The sequence below is a fragment of the Naegleria fowleri genome, assembly GCF_008403515.1.
Source record: "Naegleria fowleri strain ATCC 30894 chromosome Unknown tig34, whole genome shotgun sequence".
NCBI lineage: Eukaryota > Heterolobosea > Eutetramitea > Acrasida > Naegleriidae > Naegleria > Naegleria fowleri.
The window spans coordinates 178,026-200,374 of NW_025407966.1; the positions used below are offsets into that span (position 1 = coordinate 178,026).

The 22,349-nt window shown below is 37.4% G+C and overlaps 9 protein-coding genes across 9 annotated transcripts; 5 read left to right on the plus strand and 4 right to left on the minus strand.

The window, feature by feature from the left end:
- Positions 1-1,613: 1,613 nt before the first annotated feature.
- Positions 1,614-2,153, minus strand: FDP41_003396 (uncharacterized protein; the record flags this gene model as incomplete). Its single annotated transcript, XM_044706695.1, has 1 exon — positions 1,614-2,153. The coding sequence occupies one exon, from the start codon at positions 2,151-2,153 to the stop codon at positions 1,614-1,616; it is 540 nt and encodes a 179-aa protein (XP_044562117.1).
- Positions 2,154-2,438: 285 nt separating this feature from the next.
- On the minus strand, positions 2,439-4,268 carry FDP41_003397 (uncharacterized protein; the record flags this gene model as incomplete). Its single annotated transcript, XM_044706696.1, has 1 exon — positions 2,439-4,268. The coding sequence occupies one exon, from the start codon at positions 4,266-4,268 to the stop codon at positions 2,439-2,441; it is 1,830 nt and encodes a 609-aa protein (XP_044562118.1).
- A 61-nt stretch (positions 4,269-4,329) lies between these two features.
- On the minus strand, positions 4,330-7,122 carry FDP41_003398 (uncharacterized protein; the record flags this gene model as incomplete). The annotated part of the gene is made up of 2 exons (XM_044706697.1): positions 4,330-5,879; positions 5,949-7,122. 2 exons carry the CDS (start codon positions 7,120-7,122, stop codon positions 4,330-4,332), a joined length of 2,724 nt encoding a protein of 907 aa, XP_044562119.1.
- A 734-nt stretch (positions 7,123-7,856) lies between these two features.
- FDP41_003399 (uncharacterized protein) lies at positions 7,857-11,954 on the plus strand (the record flags this gene model as incomplete). The annotated part of the gene is made up of 1 exon (XM_044706698.1): positions 7,857-11,954. One exon carries the CDS (start codon positions 7,857-7,859, stop codon positions 11,952-11,954), a length of 4,098 nt encoding a protein of 1,365 aa, XP_044562120.1.
- A 16-nt stretch (positions 11,955-11,970) lies between these two features.
- On the plus strand, positions 11,971-14,163 carry FDP41_003400 (uncharacterized protein; the record flags this gene model as incomplete). The annotated part of the gene is made up of 1 exon (XM_044706701.1): positions 11,971-14,163. The coding sequence occupies one exon, from the start codon at positions 11,971-11,973 to the stop codon at positions 14,161-14,163; it is 2,193 nt and encodes a 730-aa protein (XP_044562121.1).
- A 1,247-nt stretch (positions 14,164-15,410) lies between these two features.
- On the plus strand, positions 15,411-15,881 carry FDP41_003401 (uncharacterized protein; the record flags this gene model as incomplete). Its single annotated transcript, XM_044706702.1, has 1 exon — positions 15,411-15,881. The coding sequence occupies one exon, from the start codon at positions 15,411-15,413 to the stop codon at positions 15,879-15,881; it is 471 nt and encodes a 156-aa protein (XP_044562122.1).
- Positions 15,882-16,308: 427 nt separating this feature from the next.
- FDP41_003402 (uncharacterized protein) lies at positions 16,309-17,101 on the plus strand (the record flags this gene model as incomplete). The annotated part of the gene is made up of 3 exons (XM_044706703.1): positions 16,309-16,544; positions 16,702-16,964; positions 17,034-17,101. The coding sequence occupies 3 exons, from the start codon at positions 16,309-16,311 to the stop codon at positions 17,099-17,101; spliced, it is 567 nt and encodes a 188-aa protein (XP_044562123.1).
- Positions 17,102-17,406: 305 nt separating this feature from the next.
- Positions 17,407-19,349, plus strand: FDP41_003403 (uncharacterized protein; the record flags this gene model as incomplete). Its single annotated transcript, XM_044706704.1, has 4 exons — positions 17,407-18,164; positions 18,368-18,486; positions 18,588-18,834; positions 18,929-19,349. The coding sequence occupies 4 exons, from the start codon at positions 17,407-17,409 to the stop codon at positions 19,347-19,349; spliced, it is 1,545 nt and encodes a 514-aa protein (XP_044562124.1).
- Positions 19,350-19,471: 122 nt separating this feature from the next.
- Positions 19,472-21,694, minus strand: FDP41_003404 (uncharacterized protein; the record flags this gene model as incomplete). The annotated part of the gene is made up of 1 exon (XM_044706705.1): positions 19,472-21,694. The coding sequence occupies one exon, from the start codon at positions 21,692-21,694 to the stop codon at positions 19,472-19,474; it is 2,223 nt and encodes a 740-aa protein (XP_044562125.1).
- Positions 21,695-22,349: the final 655 nt, after the last annotated feature.

Consider the following 22,349-nt stretch of genomic DNA (forward strand, 5'->3'; position numbering starts at 1 on the left):
TGAATGAGATGATCATACGAAGGATTTTCAATGTCAATATCAAGACGTTCCTTTCGTAACGCTGCAAATGTTGATGGAAGGTTTGGATCTGTTCCATAGCAGGACCTACTCGAACTTGTAAAGACGTCAAGATATTCAGAGGTTGGAGTTAACACAACATTCCATTCATTGATGGATTGATGGAGTTGTAATCCACTGTGATTGTTGAGAGTCCTTCCAATCTCAAAATGGTCCTTCTCTCATTGAGTTGAACTCGATGTTTCTCCTTCAGTTCTGCGAAATTGTCCATCAAGTGCAACATGAGCTCTCCAAGCAGGATCTTTAAAGAAGGTTGTGAACTCAGCAATGGTGTACATCATTCACTCACAATGATAACATCATTATCACCATGACATGAAGTTGACCCACGTAAAGCACTTTCTATGACTCCTGAAATCCACTGATAGAGTCCATTCAAACCTTTCAGCCATTTGTTGGTCGAGGACTGTGTTTGTGGCATTGTGTTATTGTGTTTCGACTCGAAAGGAACATATTCTCGAGAAAAGTACGCATGGACATGATCCGAATAGGACAATATTGGCAACACATGACACATGACCTTGAATTGATGGATGACAAATTGAAATTCCCCTCTCAATTCGTGATAACAACTTGCAAATAAAACTCTCAAAAATCGACAAGGTTTAAAAACACTCATGTCACAGTTCCTCCCATTCTAAAAAACTCTTCATACCAATCAGAAGAATGCAGAGTGGAATGGAGGAACGGTTGGGTCATGAATTCCTTAAATAAGGATCGGAAAGGATGAGGATCATCTCGGAGATGTTCATCATGGTTTTCGATCAAGAGAGAGAGCTCTTCCTCAAGTTTGGTAATCCTTTCTCTGTCATTACTGTTAGGACCATCTCGGAATATATTTCGATTCCTCAAGGTTTGATACAAAATTCTTGAATAAACCACTCGGTCGTGCTTCCGAATGAGGTCATTGAAGACTCTTCCAGTGCTCTGCAGAATATGAATGGTCCTCACATCAAGATATGGAAATACATGTTCGATCAAAACCTCTTCCAACAGATCGTTAAGGAATGATTTCAAATGCGCATGAGCATCCTCTGGATTGGCTTTTTCAAAATCATGGTAATGATGACATTCATGAAATCTGTTTGATTGCATTTTTCTTGTGGAATGATAGAATTTGAAAACCTCAAGATTGCATTTCTGGAAACACGCTTCCTTTCAAATTGGCTTGTTGAATGCATTCAAGATGAGCACAAATCTCATATGGATGGGATTCCTTTTGAAATGTCACCATACGTGAAGGTTTAGAATTTATTGAAATTGAGCAAAGTGAATGAAGGAAGAGAACATGGTGGATGGGAAAATGGATGTAATTTTGGTGGTAAATTGTCAGAGATTCAAAAGAATCATCATCGACTCATGACAGAATCAAATCATACACTTCTCGTCGGAACAGCTCCATAATGGAGCTCAACAAGAATATCATCCATCACTAGCTGCTAAAAGAAGGAGATGAGAGAAGGACAATGATATAAACCCATTTCGGAGCCTCTGAATGATGATGATGGTGAATTTACGGAATGAAATAAACTCCTCTAAAACATTGAAGAGGTATCTTCATCTCTCAAATATTGACCAACATCGGCCTGATGGAAACAAACAATATCTGTTGGTTTTACATATCTACACTCTTCCGTAGACTTGGCTGTAACACCAAATCCCAACGGAACATCATTCATATTCAAAACAACGACTCCTTGATATTGTGGACAATCTTCAGTCATCCTTCCGAGACCAGTCTTCAAAATATGATTTCCATACAGAAAGGAGAGTTCCGCCTGAGGTTTTACCCACACTTTATACTCTGCATATTGGGCCACATAATCCAAACAAGTAATCTCCAATTTAAACTTTTTAGATTTGCTGAATTTACCGAAACAAACACCCATGGTTTTCAGTCGTTCAAACGTGATATTCTCTGCAAATTGCAGTACTTGATTACTCAAATAAAATACTTTATCTTTATGAAATCGGAACGAGTATTTGTCGTTGATGAGTTGTTTGACATTCTTTCCAATGTATTTGGTGAGTTTGTCAAAGAAAATTTCCATCTCTTCGTCGGTGAGAGGTCTCATTTTTTCAAAGTTGTTCTTTTTAAAAAAAATTCACACAAAAGTTTGAACTTGAACGTTTTTTTTTGGTGTCGAATGATAGTTATTAATGCGAAAACAGACACCATCAAACAGAAGCAAAACCTCTCACAATTTGTTGTCCGTATATACACCGGCATGAGATCTGCTGAAATTTATGAAATGACTTTTAGGAAGTACAAATCACATTACCCACTTCAAAAAATACAGGAATGGGTTTATTGAAAAATAAACAAATTATAGGTACTCAATTGTCCGACGATAGTGTGTCTAATGGGTGTGTAGGTGTGAGGTGTAGATGTTGTTGGAGTTGAGTTCGCCAAGCTGACTGCTAAATGTTTCCCAAGCAGTTGCAAATTTTGCAGTTTTGGGTTTAATTATATATCTTCTAGCCTTCTTGAGTACAGTTGAACTGTTCCAAGTGGCGTTTTTGTAACAACTGCCAACATAGGCAGCGAATGAGAGATATATTTCATTTAGCCAATCAGTCAAAGCTGGGGGAGATAAGTCTAATTGTTGAAGAGGTTCGTCTTTGATACTACCATTCCAATCCATTGGAATACAAGAGAGAGAATGGTTTGAGGGAAGTCTGATAAGAGGGGCATTGAATTTGAGGGAACTGTTGTCCCATTTTGTGTATAATGATTTGATTTCCGGACCACACATGGTGCATGAGGTGAATACATGTTCCCAGTTGGCTTTGGTATTGCAAATGTGGCAATTAGGGTAATCTTTTCCGAAATTTCTAAGGATTTCTGCTTTGTGTAGGTGAGCAAATAATAGTCGTTGTTGGAAGGGTTTGAGTGAATAATTGCTCCAAAAGGAGATGGTACATGGATGCCAGGTTCTATTATGGTCTAAGATTCCAAGGCCTGAGATGCTCATGGTTGATCTATCGTTGTTTAGTAATTCAGTTCTAGGGTCGACAGGGGTTTCGTATTCATTGACAAATGAATACCGTTCATCAATGTAATGGAGAGACCAATTATTTTGAGCCGCGATATTTTTCACGTGGTTCCAAAATGGTTCGTTAAAGGTAAGATCATTCCAAGCAGCCAAAGCAATATTTTTGGTGATGGTGGAGGAGGAGTTGAATAATCTAACTGCTGTGCAAATAGGTTCAATGGAGAATAAAGTAGAGGGGCGAGTAATACCAAGGCCCCCAATTTGTTTGCAATTAAAAATGACTGATTTTGATAATGTGTAATCTAATCCAATAGCCTTTCTGACAAAATTAGCAACCATAATATCTGCTTTGTCTAGAGAATTCTTATTGATTCCATTGAAACTACAGGCATATCTAGGCAAAGATATGATTTTGGACATTAATGTAGTGGTGATGCTGTTGAGATATAGATTAGAAGTTTTAGCTGATGCCAGTTGATTCGAGATTTTGTTGATTGGATTATCAGAGGACCAAGAAAAATCATTCTTAAAGGTACATATACCCCCAAGATATTCAATAGAAGAAGATGTGGCAATTATATCCTGTCCAATAGTGACTAGGGCCTTAGATAGTTTGGCTTTGGCTGTAATAGCTAAGAGTTTGCATTTCTTGGGAGCTAAAGCGAGTCCTATTTTCTTTAATTCACGGCCGAGGCTTTTTAGAGAGGAATTCATTTCGATCTTAGTATTAGCTATCAATAAAATATCATCGGCATATAATAATAAAAGGATGGTAATATTAAATATTTGAACTCCTTTAAGCTTTTCTTGTATGTTAGTTGAGGAGTTAATATAAAGATTAAACCATGCCGGGCTTGAAGGATCGCCTTGCGGAACTCCAACATTCGCATCGAAAGGGGAGGATAGAAATCCGTTGACTAGTACTTTCATAACGCTATTGGAGATCATGGATGTCAAGAGATTAATGACAGAGCTATGGAAACCATGTTTCTTGAGAATGCTGATAAATCTTTTATGGATTACTGATCCATAAGCATTTTTGATATCCAGAGCCATAGCAAATACTTCTTGTTTGTGCTGATATTTGTATGCAAAGGCAGTCCGAAGACTGATAAGGTGTTCTAATGTTGAACCTTTTTTCATGAATCCTCGTTGCGCAGTGTGGATTAAATTAGCCTCTTCAAGGACATTCATGAATTGTTTGTTGATAATAGAAGAAAATAGACGATAGATCACGGATAATACAACTATAGGTCTAAAGTCTGATAATTTTGAAGGCATGTTGATTTTTGGGTAATGGGAGTAGAATACCGATACCCAATTCTTTAGGAACCATTTCACTGTCAATTGTGTGATTGATACATTTTGCAAGTATTTGGAGCGAATTGTTGTCTAGAATTTTCAACAATGGCACCGAAATGTTATCATAGCCAGCCATAGAATTTTTTGTCTTAGAAATAACTTTATCCAACTCTTTGGCAGTGATATGATGGAATTTCCATTGGGCTACAGTATTGTTTTTCTTGATTTCCGGGAGAGTTTTAGTCACTTCTTGTTCTGTATTAAACATGGCTGAAAAATGATCTACAATTGTCGAGTTATGGTTACTTTGGACTACATTGAGTATAGAAGGACTGACTAGTTCTTTTCTGAAGGCATAAGAATACGGTTGTTTAGAGTTAAGATTGTTAATTCTATTCACAAAGACCCGTTTACGGTCAGCCAATAAAGATCCAATAAGCTTGTTGAGTGAGGTTTTAGCTTCCTCTAATTTAGCCTTGACATTGTTGAGGCTAAAATTATTGTTCAAAAATTGGCTGGTGATAGTAGAAACATGTTTACGCTTATAGAGATATTGTTTCAAATCGAAAATAAAAGTCTGAAATTGTCTGACATTACGATTATCAGTGATCAATGAGGGCTTGTTTGTGCTAAGAGAACCATATTTCTTCACAATTTTAGCAAGGGTATTTTGGGCTTCTAAAAGAGTGTCAGGGTTTTCCTTAGCAAAATCGTTATTAATTTCCTTCATCTTGGATTGTAAAATTTTAGGATGGATAATATATTTGTTGAACTGTTCTGGGAAGTCTAAAATGGGATTACTGGGGAAGGAGATAGTTAAAAGTTTGTGAGAATAAGCAGTAGGAACATCTTCTACACCAGAATAATCATTGTGGGAAGTAATAATATGGTCCGGGCGAGAAAAACCATGAGAGTATTTGTTGCGTTGAGAAAACGAAGGTGTGTTTGGAATAGGAACAACATCAAAGAATTTCAATTTGTCACATTGGTCAATTAATAGTCGTTCATGGGCGGCATAAGATACCTTATTGAATGTTTTAGTATTGGCATTCAAATCTCCCAATATGACAATACGTTCACCATGAAAGACCGCTGTTTGAGCAGAAATGTTGATAATATTGAGAGCCTTATTCATGAATTCTAGTTTGTTTTTGTTAGCCGGGCCATACCAATTGAAAATGCGAGCCACACCTAGGTATTTATGTTCCAAAATGACTTCTGATAATCTGCCTTGAATATGTTCGACGAATTGGAGTACTTTAATAAAAGGTGACGGTCTGATAATAGTAGCAATTCCTGCTCCATTATCACCTTCAGTGGCGTTGGAATTGTAAACTAAGTAGCCACGAAAGAAGGATCTGAAATACCATATATTCCAATAGTCTTTCGTACTGGATTTTAAATGAGTTTCCTGGATATTAAGGACATCCAGTTCATATTTGCGGGCTAAGGTAAGTAATTGAGATTGTTTTACCCAGCCAACTCCTCCAAAATTAGCAGTACCTAAATTGAAGGAGTTTCTTTTTAGAATGAGGGTCCATTAAAGGGAATGTCGGCCCTTCTTATGCCCACTTTTACCCTTGTTGCGAGTAGTAGTACCTAAGAGAGCGTTGATTTTTTGATTAATTTCTTCAACAGCTTTGTTGATCTTATTAAAGCCTTCCGTGACCTTTTTACCAGACCAGACAACCATTTCCTTTGTCAATTTTTGGAGAGCTGATGACATTTCAGACATTTGTTTTTCAACAGCTTCCATTCTGTGACTGATAGAATTGGCAACTCTAGTAGAGAATGAGAGGTTTCTGAAACTATAATTACCAACTTGGACGAACTTGGTAATGTTATTGGTAATTTGATCTTTTTTAATGCCAACAACAGCCATCTTCTTAGCCAACTCGATACTCTCAATCTTGACTTTCCATTGGGAACTAATGGCACCCTTGAGTTTAGGAAGATCTTTTTCTTTACCATTAAAGGCAATACGGAAGCGAGAGATATCTGTTCTCATTTTGGAAAGCTTAAATTTCTTCAAATGATTGGCAGGTAACTCAATATTAGTACCAATAGCCCAAAATTCCTGATCATCCATCTTGCTAAAATTGATATTGTTGATAGAAGAACCAAGGGTTGAGATAATAGAATGCATATTAGTCTTGTCTAAATCCTTGTCGACCTTATAACGGAATGATGTTTTGACGGTTTGAGGTATCATAGTGAGCTTGGACTTAGCACCAGCAGATATTGCTTGGTTTGCCAATTTGCGCGACTTGAAGAAGAAGATAATACAATCTAATTCACTGACAACTCTACTACCGTACAACGTATCGGCATTCATTGCGACGGTTGCAAGGACTTCTTCGACAGAGTTGGTAGTAAAGGCTACCACTCTGAAGAGCTTATGATGTCGCTTCAATTTAGTAGAATGGTCATCGGTCATGGCTGAGGTATTAAAAACTGAGACTCCAGAGGTTGTAGTAATATTAGAGACCTCTGGCTGCGACAACATTGGGGAGTTGTATATGCTGGGTGGGCTTGGTTGTATTTCCGACAAATTGGCTATATTGACGGAAGACGGAGCCTCTAGAATTTCATTTTCCATTTCTTCTCTCCATTTATCATGTGCCGATTTTTGAGCAGAAAGAGATTTGTTTGCAGTATGCGGGCGAATAGCGACCTCTTTGATAGAGGCGTGATGGCGAAGGTGATTAGTGTCTTCATCGCCGAGGGCGGTTTGGTTTTCAGACATTTTTTCGAAGACCATTACCCACTTCAAAAAATGGAAAAAAGGTTCAAAAGGCACTCCCTTCTGTTCCAAATAACACCAAATTATGCCCGAATTCGTTTGTGTTGTAGAATACAAGACACATATTGTCAAATTCAAAATTGTGTTTTCAATAACTGTACAATAAATTTCAATTTTTAATACCTTATTTGCTGCATTTGGGAAGTATGGTAAGGCTGTTCCGCAACTCAGTTAAGGACTGTTCCGCACAGCTTTCGGAAGTTCACAGTTCACCCTTTTCAGCTGCATTTCCTCTGTGGATCGACTTAGTGGTCATATCATTTTTCGCTGGCATCACTTTCCAACACGGTAAAAAATGATAGAATATAACGCATCTATCGATAGGTCAGGACGGACCCAAAGGACAACAAAAACCAAATGTTTTCGAGGTTTTAGTTTTGAGAAGAGAGAAATCGATGAGGAATTTGCAATCCTTTCAAGGAACCCAGATTGATCACAATAATGCTTGGCTAACATTTCATGTGTGTTCTCTGCTTTGAAGTGTAATGCCCAAAACATTGCATTTCTTCCCATCATGTCTTTTTGGTGAATATTGGCCTCGATCGAGATTCTCTTCAATTCCAAAACCTTACTTCAACAACAGGACAACAGTGATAAGGAATCAAGTATCTATTAATAAGTGGAGTGGTTGTTCCTCCTCATTGATGATGTGATCAGATCAAAAAACATTTAAAAAAATGTCCTCTTCATCCTCTTCATCGGTTGCCTCCACGGCCACCACCAAACAACCCCAAGCCAAACAAGTGTTGGCCATTGTAGAAAAGATCGGATTGAAAATTGGAGTGGTGAATGGAGGAAAGAGTCTAGAGAACATGTTAGATACTCATTTACCACAACTGCTAATGTTATTGGCTTTTCCTGATACGAGTGTTCGGACCAAAGTGATTGAAGTATTGAGTAATACTGTGAATAAGAGAGTAAAACTAGAAACATCTATTAAATTACCGTTCGGAAAAATTTTGGAATTATTTCAAAAGGAATTATCCAATGCGTTCATCAAGAACTTTGCAGTCATGTATTTGGATATGGGCTTTCCTCAATTAAACTCATCAGAGATCAATGAATATTTGCCATCCTTCTTCCAGGCTCTGCCTTTACTTGCGTCAAATGCATCCGGAGGTGATACTTCTCTCTCTAATCGCCAACATCAATCCATGTTTTTGAGATTTATTTTGGAATCTTTGGCTCATGTTTCATATCCTGACAAAGAAGAGGATGCTCTCGAGAAGTTTCAAGATATTCGAAATAATGAGAATGGTGCTTTGGATATCTTCTTAGAATTTGCAACAGATTTCATGTTGTTTAAGCCGTCACAAAAATCACAAGGCACTCTTCAATCAGTCATACCCAATGGATTGAATATGATGAAAATTAAGAGAATACTTGGAAGTAAGGAAAACATGGACGCTCAAGAAGTTCAAACTAAGAAAATGCAGCTCATTGACTTTGTCACAAAAAGTACATGCTTTTCAGAGAACCAACAATTTTTAATTTTATTGATTGGAATGTCACAACAAGAGTCAACCGATCATCTCGGATCAAGGTGTGACGTCCTACTGAAGAAATTGAATCCTGATTTTGAAGAACCAACACTCATTGACAAATTTTTTTCACTTTATCTAGGCGATTCTTCGAATGGTATTTCACAAGCTTCTCTCCCACTCAAATACAAGATTTTGACCTATTTATGTAAATCAACCTTGGCAGCCAACCACTTCCCTGAAACGCATCTCGTTCTTATGGACTCATTATTTAATGAATATGCCTCGATGAAATTGCGTGGTTTTGGTATGCAATTTTTCATGTGGATTATTCAGGAAGGTACTACAATAGAACCCAAATATGCCTCTGAAGTTTTCAGCTCCATTCTTTCCAATGTAAATAGACTGTCCTCATCGGGATCCAACACTACTGCCCTCTCCTTGAATGAGATCACTATTCTCAAGGAAAACATGTATACTGCACTTGGTTCATTCACAAGAAAATTTCCAAATTTTGTTTTGGATCGTTTTGATTTAGTGGAACGATTTTTTGATGCTCTTGCTTTTGAAGATTCAAATGTTCGTGTTGCCGTTTTGCAAGGGCTAAGTCATTTAACCCATGCTTTCAAAGTTTTGTTCATGAATAGGCCTGAGAATGAAATTGCCGATTTGAAAAAGCATTTTGAAAAGTTATTTTATGAATGGATTGTTGAACGTAACACTGGCCTTACAGATCTATTGAACGGTGGTACATCGCAATATCAGAAAATGACACCTTCTGCTCGAACTGCTGTGACTTCTGCTGTTTTGAGGTGTGCCAATAACTTGTTCCCGTTCGATCATGTTATTACAAGATTTTTATGTTTATTTTGTACTGCTGGTGGATTTGGATCAACAGCATCTTCCTCTGACAATCAGAGCCATCAAATCAGAGAGGAATGTAGCAAAGGCACTGATATTGAAAAATTCACCAAGTTCCGACAATTGGATCATTGGATCTTACAAAAGAAAACGAGTGAGGAGGTCAGAAAGAATTCTACCAGTGCTGACATGGATGTCGACACGAATTCTGAAAAATCTGTCGAAGAAGAAGAAGAACGCAACGCATTACCCTTGTTCAAAACTGTACATTTCACATACCCCTCTTTCAAATCGATGGTTACCTTTATTTATGACTTCATGGCCAAGTTTGACGTATCCATCACTAAGAGTACAAGTATGCCAGCCTTAAATAAGATTGTCACACCATCAGCTCACTCAGCCATGATCAAATTCTGTTTTGAGTGTTTGAAAGAAGAGTCCAAGCAACAAGAAATTTCCATGTTGCAGCTGATTCAAAATATGTCTACTCAATCCAACAATATGAATGATGAGAATGAAAAAGATGATTTTGAGAAATTCTTGTACATTATTGAAAAGTCGTTTGACGATAAGATATTATTGCAATCCGGTTCAACCTCTAACGCTACGGATCTTCTATTGGAAGCCACTGATACTTTACTCAAACTGTTACTATTCTTGAAGGATCGAAAAGAATTCATAGAACATATTTCTAGGAGATTTAGTTTCCTGTTGGAAGACAGAGGTCCATTCCTATTCGATATCATGATTGGAAATTATGATGAAATTGCAAGAGAACAATTCTCCAAGTTTATTGCATTGCTGTTTATTTTCGTTAGACAAGATCCCAGCAAAGCTCAACAGTGTGAAAAATTAACTGGCTTGTGGAGAGACTTTATTCAACGTCAGCTTACTTCATTTTCATTGTCTGATCACAGAGGAGAAGCCAATGCATTGGGAAGTATTCTAACAGTTGCGAATGTGATCAGTCTGAATTATTGCATGAGTCATAACATCGATGATCAAAACGAGAGAAGTCATGTGGGGACATATCTAGTTGATTCCTTCCAGCTCATTCTTGATATTATAACAACCGTTCCTCTTTCAAATGTCAGAGAGCCGCTTCATCAAGCCTGTTACTATGCATTGGGTGAAATGGGAAATAGCGGAGCGTTGCAACATTATTTACTGCAATATATTAGTCAACAACAAGAGCAAACAGTTGTAAGTGAAACAACATCTTCACCAAGCACTGCCTCTAGCGAGGATCCAAAAATCAAATCCATGAATGAGTTATCATCAATACTCGTTAAACGAATTGAAAAGTATGCATCACTCGCCCGTCAAAAGAATGCTTCCATTACTAACGAGAAAATTCTTGAAAAGTTGATCACTGCAGTGGGCCGCTTAACCATTGGAACCTTACCACAAAAAGATCCAAATGCAGCTCAGCACTTGGAAGCATTCATTTCAGCACTTTTCGAATTGAACAATGTGAAATCTGCCTCAACAAATACTGGCACTGGAGGTTCCTCGAGCAGTAGTAGCTCTAGCTCCTCTTCCTCATCGACAACGCCACAGGTTTCTGTTGATGAAAACATTTCATTCACTGTTGGAGAAGCACTTGCACTCATGTCAGGAGGTCTAAAATATTGCACTCTTTCACATTCTGATAGTTATTATGAAATTTACAAGATGAAGCAATCATTCAAGTCAGAACAAGAAGAAAATGAACACTATGATTCCAGAATGAGATATGTTCTGACAAGATTGGTCAGAGAATGTGTATTGAATCCGAAAAAAATTGTTCGCCAAGCATCTAGCATTTGGCTTCTTTCTGTGACCAAATACAGTGGTGTAAATAATGAGTTCTTCAGAAAGTATATCAAAGAGGTTCAAAAAGCATTCTCACTACTTGTGACAGAAAATAATGAAGTGACATCTGAAGTTGCTGGAAGAGGTCTTGGTTACGTGTATGAAATGGCTGAACCTTCAGATCGAAAGGCACTGGTCTCTTCTCTTATGACCTATCTCATTGGAAACAAAAAGCCACAAAACACAATTCAAGACACCGAAGAACTTGTTTTATTCCCTGCAGGTGAAGAACATCAAAAGGGAGGAAAGAATGCTCCTACTCTTTCAACATACAAGGAACTTGTGGATGCTGCTACTGATATTGGAAGACCAGAAATGATTTATCAATTATTAGCTGTCTCTAACCATAATGCCATTTGGAACGCAAAGAAGGCATATGCATTTTCAATTTCATCAATTTTAAGCAGTGTGACAGGCGATGGTGGAATGAGCGATGAAGAGTTTGAAAAAGCAATGCCTCAATTAGTGCCAAAATTGTATCGTTTCTTATTCGATCCAAATCCAGCAATTAGTAGCTCCATGAAGGAAATGTGGAAATCTTTGTTTGGGCAAAACCAAACAGAATATCATTACCTCTAAATATCTACCTCGAATTATGAGAGAAATTTTGAATGGCCTAAACCAAGAATTGTGGAGAATCAGAGAAGCATGTTGCTATGCAGTTTGTGATCTATTTGGGGGAGGTAGCGCTAAAACCTTCGAAGAAATGGCTCCCTACATTAAGGAGTGTTTCCAAAAAGTTTGGAGGGTGACTGATGACATCAAAGACACCTGCAGAAAAGCAGCTAATAGTGCCTTACAAAGATTGAGCGCATTTTCAATCAAATCATGCAATCCTACCTATACAAGCAAGAGAGAAAATGTAAGCCGAGCATTATCGATCATCATTCCTCTTCTATTGCATGAAGGTTTACTCTTTCCATTTAAAGATGTTGTATTTGTGAGTCTTTCTACACTTAAAGAAGTGGTCCATGTCAGTGCACAGTACATCAAACCTCACATTTATGATATCATTTCTACCATTCTTCAACAAATGTCTGTTTTAGAACCAGCAGAATTTAATTATTTACAAATGAATGCAGAAAGATATGGTATTTCGGTGGAACAATTGGAATCTTTGAGATTATCTGCCATGTCAAGAAGTGGCCCACTTTCTGAAATTATCATGTACTGTGAAAGACATATTGACGAATCTGTGTTGCGACAATTAGTTCCAAGTTTATTAGAAATTTTACAACTTGGAGTTGGACTTCAAACACGTGCCCACTGTGCTAAATTTATTTCTCATTTAGGAAAATTCCATGGAAGATATCTGAAAGACTATGTCAATGATATAGATGCTGTCATTATGAGCGCCATTCTTCAATCAGAGTCCATGGCAGAGCGTAAAGAACTTGCGACTGCATTGTCTCAAGTTGTGAAAAACGGTAAAGCTTCAGAAGGAAAACGAGTGCTACAAGAAATTCTAGCACTCTACACTCAAGAGGAAGGAGTGATGAGTTACAGCAATGAAAATGAAATGTCAAGATCTTCTGCAGATGAATTACGATTGATCAGCGCCATGATGTTGGAACAAATGAGCAGAAATTGTCCCATTTTATTGAAAAAGTTTTACGATCTTGCACTTCCTATCATGTTCATTGCAAGACATGATAAAAGTGAACGCGTGAGAAAAATGTGGGAAACAGTATGGGAAGAATGCACCAATACCTCTGTGAAAAATATTTTGGAGCTCCATCTAAGGGTTGTGTTGGATAAATGTATTGCATTGTTGGATCATCCTACTTGGGAATTGAAACGACAAGGTGGAAGTGCGCTCGAAGAGGTTTCATCTGCCTTGGGAGTATTGTTGAACGAGAAAAAGGAAGAAAGAACACGAATAATTGATGCCTTATTGAATTCTATTGCAGGCAGAGTGTGGGAAGGAAAAACTGTCCTATTGAAAGCTCTTGGAAGTATTTGTGAAACCTTTGTTTCGAAGGGAGATGAATCTATTGCTACTAATGGTCAACAACAAGAAATGAAAATTCTTGAATTATTATTGAAAGAATGCAAAAAGAAAGACCTCGATTACAAAGGCGAAGCTTTTAGAGCATTTCATTGTGCAATGAAAACCTTGCATTTCACTTCTCATTTCATTTCACAAGAATTTTACGAACAAGCAAAGACAACATTATTGGAAGAGATGCAAAATATTGAAAAGGAAGAGGAAGAAGAAATTCGAGCTGAGAATTCAACCGAAAAGAGAACCGAACGAGTGAATAATGACAAAACTTATCACGAAGAACGACTGAAACGAGAATTGAAATCGAATAAGAGAGAGGCATGTCTGATTCAAATCATTCACATTTTATCGTATTTAATTCCATCTCAGAATGTGACACATGAAGAGAGAAAGAAAGCGATGGAATGGATTTTCTATCAATTCCTAGCTCCTCGTTTGACTTTGTATTTAACTCCATCCATGAATAATGCCTTGTTGGGCGCCTTATTGCAATATGTGAAATTAAGAAAGAGAGGATTTGCACAAGAATTGCCTTTTATCAATGTGGAAGAACAAGAGAAAATTCTACAACTCTTACTATTCAATGTGGATCCAAATAATCGACAAATCAATGTGAGACCTGTAGCATTTAATACTTTGAAAGAAGTTTGTTCACAATTCGATATCATCAATAATTCCAGTTTGAAATCCTTGTTGAAAACACAACTCGAAGAAATATCAAAACGAATCATGGAGCCACTCTTGCATGATCAAGTGACCAATTTTGCTCAACAGATGTTGTAATTCCTCAGTACCGTTCTCCACTTTCGAACAAGTGATGCCTTCGGTTTGGAGTCTTCACTTTTTTTCCTTGTTGGTAGTGTTTTTCCATTCAAATACATTCTTGATGGATGATATGTTTTTGTGTTTGAGATAATTTTGCCATTCTGAATTGTTTTCCGAGATTTCATAAATACAATGCCCCTTCTTAGTCAGCACTGCATGATCAGAGAAGACTTTATCTATCTCATCATCATTATCGTATTGTGGAATCCTGTCTCTGAGAGGAATTTCAAACTTTTCATTTGGATGAAATAATATTCTCAACATGTTTCCTGCTTTCATAATATTGGCAGGACCTGATGTCTTGGGAATATTAATACGTTCTTCGAACGTTGATAATGATACAATTCCTTATTGCATTCCAATTGTTGCAGCAGTAACTAGGGAAACAAATAACAATACAAAATTCAAGAAAAACTATTATTATGAAAATTTGGAAACTAATAGCTCTCCACCAACGAATGACCTTACACGGAACGAAAGAAATTCCTTGAACACAGCTATCACTGATATTATGTTGTTTACTCACTGGCTCTAAATGCCATAGTGAATATTGTCTTGTCATCAATTCATTGATAACCCAGAATACAATAGTTTTACAAGTGTCAGAGAGTTGAGGAATGTTGTTCTTGTTATAAGTGCTTTTAAGTTGATCAATGGCATACTTTACACCCTCCATCTTGATTTCATCCAATCTGGAGAATTGAAAATTCCATATTTACAAGGACCACACATTTTCCCGTTCCCTATAATGGTGAATATGAAATATGTGATCACTGCAAGAACACTAGAAACAAATGCGGATATTATTGTAAGGGATGTGGTTGTATGCTTCACCATGACTGTTTCGTGAAATATCACGAACAGAAATTAATTTATTACTAAAGTATGATTGTCAAGTCTCCATCCTAAGAATTCCACTGAGAACTTGTACAGTCTAGTTGACACAACGAAGTCCGACCACAGCTTGTTGTGCGTTTTTTTTGGAAGACGTCAACACTCTATCCAAGAAACAAATTATGTTTATCGAATGGGTATGCGTGGCAACACAAAAAGTCCTCACCTGGTGAACATAGTTTTCATCAAATGAAGAGTTGCGTAAACATGCGCAACTCAAAAGATTGAAAATATAATGGGGAAACTCTTTCGATTTTATTTTTCGATACACTCGAGGCGGAAGGGTTAAGGGTTCAGTTTTCTCAAAAAAAATGAGCAAAAAGCAACAAGCAGAATCAGCAACTCGTGCTGCAACCCCACCCAACCTGTCCTATGATATGCCCAAAAGAAATATCTGGCGGGATATTCGACATCATCTTCATCGAAATATGCTTCCCTATTTAATTGCTTCTCCTTTTGCTGTATGGATTTTCTCAAATTATTGGATCCGAGGCTCTAGAAAGAACGAGAAGGTCATCTCTGCTCCGAACGTTCTCACGTGGAAGAGAGAATGCGAGAAAATTGGACAAAAGAAAATTGATGCTCTCGGAATTGATTTAAAATCCGAATTGGAGAAGAATATACCAGTGCGAGAAGAGGTAGTTTCATTATATCCTATTGCACACGGACAGAATAATGCTTCTTCGTACAGCATGAGTAAGGAAGAACAATTGAAGTTTGTGGAAGAGCTGTTCCCAGATTTGGTCGCTAAATTTAAATCACAAAGAGGAATTTTGAATTAATTGTATTACAAATTGGTATTACAAATTAATAATTAATGGGAAATTACGAGCAAAGGTTGTTTGTGTTCATCTGGAAACCAATTTAGCATTTTCATACCAAAGAAAATTTTGATGAAAATATTTCTGTTTTCGATGATGAGAGAAAGACAACAATCCACCTGTAATAGTTTGTGTTCCAACGATTCTCTCCAGTGTCGTCATCCACCCATCTAATTGTTAATGAACAAGTATTATGATTTTCCAAAAAGTGTGAAAAATTAAGAGTTCTGCCATAAATTCAATACCCTCATCATCACAAAGTCCACTAAGGCAAACAGAAATATTTCACAACGCATCATCTCCATTCATCCCAACAGAGATAATTCACATTTCATGGTGAGGCAACAATTAGTCATCACCTTGGATGAATACCATTCATTACAAAAAAATGAACAACACCAGATCGTTCACTTTCGTCTTGTTGCAAGCCTTGTTCGTGATCGCATTGATGAGCCTCATTCAGAGCTCGTACCAGCAAGATCGCGGAGAAGCTGCAGTGGATGCAGCATTGAAGGTCTTGGATTCCATGGGATGGCTCAATTCTAATACTCACTTGTTTTTCAAGAGAGTGGCTTTGTGTGAGAGCAATTATGGACAAGATCCGAACACTTATCGTTCAGGATAGTAAGTACCGTCCTTGAGGAGAGTTGTTTGGATAGATGATCTTTGATGTGTTCGATGTAATGAAACTAAACGTTTTTCACGAATGTCATTGATATATGAATTGGAATTGTTGGACTCGTTCTCGAACTTTATTGTGTGATTGGTGATGGTGAAACAGTTATGGAGGAATTTGGCAAGTCGACAATATCGCTTTCAAGAATACCCAAATGCCTCAATCACATCCCATTCTCAATCAAAAGTATGCTGATTTGAAGAGCTATCTTGGCATTGATTGGAAAACAGTCACATGGAGCCAATGTGTTAAAGCAGCGTACTCATTGTTGGCAGCACGATTGAATATGTATACCATTCCTGCAAGTATCCCAACCTCATTGTATGATCAAGCTGTATATTGGAAGACTTATTACAACACCAATCAAGGTATGTGTTAAAACATGACAAGTCTATGTCGTTTGACATCCAAGTAACTGTTAAACACCACTCCATTAGGCAAGGGAACCGTACAATACTTTATTGACTGCTGCAAGAATGGTGGTTTAGGAGATGATCAAGCTTAATGTGAAATGGTCTAAAAAGTGCTTCCCGATTTGAATCATCATCTCAATTATGTGTTTGTTTAGATCAATACAAAATGTTTTTGTTGGTCACGGCGTTTTGAATATTATGCAACGAATAGTTATTGGTTTTGCATTTGGAAAGTCATTCGAATTCACCATCTACTTTTTGGTTCATGTGTGAAATTTCTTTCAAGGATTCAATTGTTCAAATTGTTTAAACAATTCATTGTTTAAATTACAAAGTAACAGTTCGAACAACAATCTTTTGAAATATTTCTGAACTGGAAGGTTCGAGATTTCAAAAAATGAAAAAGCCTTTGACTTGTTTCTTATCCTTCATGATGATGATGATGATTCTCATCGTTGTGTTGTTGGATGTGTTGAGTGCTGGAAAACCATCAGTTCTCGCTGCCGAGTCGTCGTCATCCTTTTTCAAGAATCATCAGTATACTGATGCTGCTACTCCTCTCGATACGTACATGGCTCTCCCAGATCCCTATTATTCCTACACATTGGCCTCACATATCGACAATGCTGCTGCCGATGTCTATATCTTGAACATGACCTCTCTCGGATACCTCACACCAGCACAAAGTAATAGACCCATTTGGACTCATACACTCACTTTGGTGGTTCCAAAGAATTTAAATACTCAAATTCGGAGAGCCTCCTTACTCGTGAATGGTGGGGATAATCTTCAACCGAATATTCCATCTGCTGATTTGAACGATTTAATTTTGATCTCGAGTGTTACTAGGACCATCATGGCTGATTTGATGCAAGTACCTAATCAACCGATTGTGTTTGCCAATGATCCATTGCATATGAAGAGATCGGAAGATGATATTACAGCTTTTACTTGGAGATATTTCATGAATAACACAAAACAAGATGCTGATGCCTACAAGTGGATTATTCAATTACCAATGGCGAAGAGTGCCAAATATGCGTTGGACACCATGCAGAGTTTTACCAACGATTTGTTTAAAGTGAAACAAGGTGAGAATTATATTCAGGATTTTATTGTGATGGGAGGATCTAAGAGAGGATGGACGACTTGTAAGTTGTTGTTGTTGGAGTGTTGGAGTGTTATTTATTGAGATTATAATGTATTGTTGAATGAATTGTGTAAAAATTTCGTGTGAAATATTACTGAACTCTTGATGACAATATGAAAATATTTGATTTAAAAACATTTAGATTTGTAAGTAACGAAGAATTGAATGCATGATGATGATGAATGATATCTTGTTTATTGTAAAATAGATTGGCAAGTACTGACAAGAGAGTGAAAGTCATGATACCAATCGTGATTCAAATATTGAATATGAAAGTTGTATTGGAACATATTTATAACTCGTTGTGTTCTTTCCCAATTGCTATGGGTAAGTCTTGTTTGTGGACGACATGATTTATGGTGTGTTACGAATTTTTTCATCTTTTCCAAATTTGTAAAATCTTCTGCTTCACAAATTATGAAATTCAGAGGCATATCTTCAACAAGGAATTATGACTCGATTGGAGACACCAGAATTTGCACAATTAGCCAGTATTATTGATCCATTTGTTTATCGTGATCGTTGGGCTAATATTGACAAATTTGTTGTCAATGGTTTGGGAGATATTTTCTTCTGGCCTGATATTGCACTCTATTCTTATCCATATTTACCAGGTGGAGATGAAAATAAGAGAATTCGTTATGTTCCTAATGTTGGACATAGTATGGCCGGAAGGTTAGTGTTTTGTTTCTGTAATTATTTTGGAATATTATAATTGTTCATAATCATTTGAACCTTAATTCATTTGCCTTAATCCACACTTCAACAGTGACATTTGGGAAACAATTCTCACCTTCATCTACGCGAATTTATACAATTTGAAACTCCCAGTCTACACATTCGATCACATTTACAATAACAATGGAGCCATTGTGACTGTTCGAATTCTAAATCAAGTCATGCCAGTGCGAGTCACCTTGTGGCAATCCACCAATCCAAAGGCAAGAGATTTCCGTATCACTGAAACTGGAAAATCCTTCACACCTTCACCTGTTCAATCGGTAACTCCAGATGATCCTTACACATTTATGGTGTTCGTTCCAAATCCACCTCAAGGTTGGACTGCATTTTCAGTGGAGATGGAATTTGGCATGATTGCAGGAAGCATTCCATTGCCACCCATCAAGTTTACAAGTGCTGGATATATTACTCCAACCACATTGCCATGCAAATATCCTGGATCTCAATAAAGTTGGGCGAAATTCCAAGACCACAACCTCTGGAACCAAATTTTTGCTCGAATTAATAACACTATCCAAATCAATGGATTATCTCAAGAGCTGTCAATTACTGATGTTTAAAATTAAAAATGTTACTTGTTTAATCTCTTTAAGAATGCAGCTTTCAGTTTTTTAAGCTTGGATGACGCTGTTGAAGTTTTATCTGCATGACGTTCCGCTGAGAGAGGAGACAGCATCGAGAGTCTATTGTTGTTCATCACATCCAAATCATCAGCAACAATAACACTCTTATTCATCGCCTTATGAGGAGTATCCATCACAGAATGTCTTACTGCTGGAACTCCCTCTGGTGATTGTTCGAAAATGTTATTCGTCGAACGTTGACTCTTTCTCCATGAGAAGGATCCTGTTTTGGTTTTAGGTTTCAATTTTCGTCGTTCCAAACTCTTAATTTGTTTGACAGCATTCTGAAGAGTACTTGAAATATTTTGTTGAACTTGTTGTGCATTATTCGACCCAATTTGAAATTCTTTGAGTGTTTCTTTAGACTTTTCTTCAGGTATGCAATCCATGCGATCCTTCACATAAAATAATCCGCTGAGTGACGATGTTGTATAATTGGAACAATATTCAAGCAAATCTAAAACAGTTTCAAGACATGAAATCCATCGTTGATGTGCAATAAATGTTTCAATTTCCACATTTGAAACCGCTGATCGAGAACTAAACAGAGAGGACATGGAACTTCGTTCCACAGGTCGATCTGACAAGGTCTCTAATTGAATTAAATGTCGTGAAATCCATGAACCTGCTTGTTTTGCGCAAGTGTCAACCGCTAAATGCAAAATATTTCGATGTTGTTGATCGGTTTCTGTGAGCAGCAAGGTGATGAATCGATCGGAAGAACTATTCGCGCAGTAATCTTTCAAAAATGCAATTAAATGATTCATGGTTTTCAAATCGTTCAATACGGCACATTCCATGAAGATATTTCTACCAAATGCATTCTTTTGTAGAAACGCCTTTTCAAATGTTTCAATTCCAAAGATCGTTGTTCCCTTAAAAAGAAAAGTTGAGACAAATAATTTGTCATCTTCATGCGGATGGTCATTCATGACCAATGCGGAGGTACTGTTGGCGTACTGTGGTGTGTGAACACTACTGCTCAAACTTGTCAAAGTTAATGACGACTGAGCACTTCCTTCGCTTCCATTACCAAGTAAAAAACTGTCACTCGTTTCTGAAAAGATAGATCCAAACTTGTCAGCCACATCCAAAAATTCCAAATCGGAATTGGTTGTGGCAGAAATTTCAGCACGTTTTTTACGTTTTCTACCTCCTCGTCCGTCATTGAGGCATGAAAAGAGAGGATTCTCTTCTCTTTGATTTTTCCTTAATAATAAGGATGGTTTGATTGCTGCAATATATTCAATCATTTGTAAATCTTTTTCTCGAACTGCATGATGCAAAAATGTTTCACTATTTCCAATTAACACATCGATTTTAGCTCCAAATAATTGAAGAAGGTCACACATTTCATAATCTTTTTTCTTGAGAGATATATACAAGGGAAGATAACCATATCGGTCGTGACTGGTGTTAAGTTGTTCCTGAACAACTTTAAAACTGCATAAATAAGCACAAGCATCATTTGCTGATGACTGACAGGCATAGAAAATGGGTGTGGCATCGTACTTGTCTTTGGTTGACAAGAGTTGAGCTTGAATGGAAGACCTAGGTGAAGTAAATGCTGAATATTGTTGTTGATTCGAAGAAGTGTTTCCAGAATCTGCTTCGACACTAATTTCGTCACAAGCGCTTGATGTTATTGTACTTTGAGAACTGCATTTGGCAATATCTCCTGTCAAAAGCCATTGTAGCATTTCCACTTGATTATATTTTGCAGCTGCATGAATGAGAGTGCAATCGTGATGGTCTGGAAAAGTTGTGGTCAACACAATGTGACGAATGTCATGCGTCAATGGTGACAACGAATTGAAAATTAAACTCGTCGATGAAGAGGACAGAGCGCTCGATGACAAGGTTCCATTTTCTACGGACAGTCGATACTGTTTTTCCATCTCTGTCAAATAATGTTGAACAGATTTTAAATCTCCACGACAAGTCGCTTCGTAAAGCATTGTTTTCAGAGCATCGTCTTCACAGAGTGATCCACCATTTTGACCCGATGATGTTGTTGACATCATTGCAAATCCAAATCCCAAATGATTGGCTGCAGCAATTTGTCCTAAATCCACGATGGGAAGTGACAATGAATGAGAATGCACATATCCATGATCATCCTCGTGTTCCAAACTGATGGAAGGCACATGAAAACTGTCAAATTCTGTCATTTTAAATCGTAACACTCGTTCGCATCAATTAATTGGTTGTTGTTGTTGTTTGATGAAACAATTTTTTCAAAGTTGTTGTATGTTTGTCGTGAGTACTGCTAACACGATCAAAGAGAGAGAGTGTGTGTGTGTGGTGATCGAATTCCAACGATGAACGAATGAATGTAGTTTTTTTCGAGCTCGTTTAATAGTTGTGGTTGTGGTGATGGTTGTAGGTATTATCGTTCCGGTTGTTGTTGGAGGAGGAGCGTGCGATATGAGAAAGAGAGCGCGATGATGAAAAGAAGGCTTGTCAATTTAGTTGTTGTTTGAAATGCAACGAGGCGGTCTATTTTTTTGTCGGTTGAGTGGTTGTGGAGCGATTTGGATTGGAGGAAAGGAGCATCTCTAAAGAGGATTTACTGGGACAAATTAAGAAGAAAAAATGCAACGACAAGTGACATTTCTTCGAACGCTGGATCATTGGGCGACTGTGGTGGTTTGACAATGTTAAGGAAGAGGAACAAACTAATGTCCATCGTCATAAACTTCCATTCTAATAAGCGAAGTGATGGAATTGTAGAACCAATTATTGCAATAAATTTCAAACGTTGCCAAAGCATTCCATGTGGAGGCCTAATCATCCTCAAAAGGCACACCGCAATCAACAACTTTC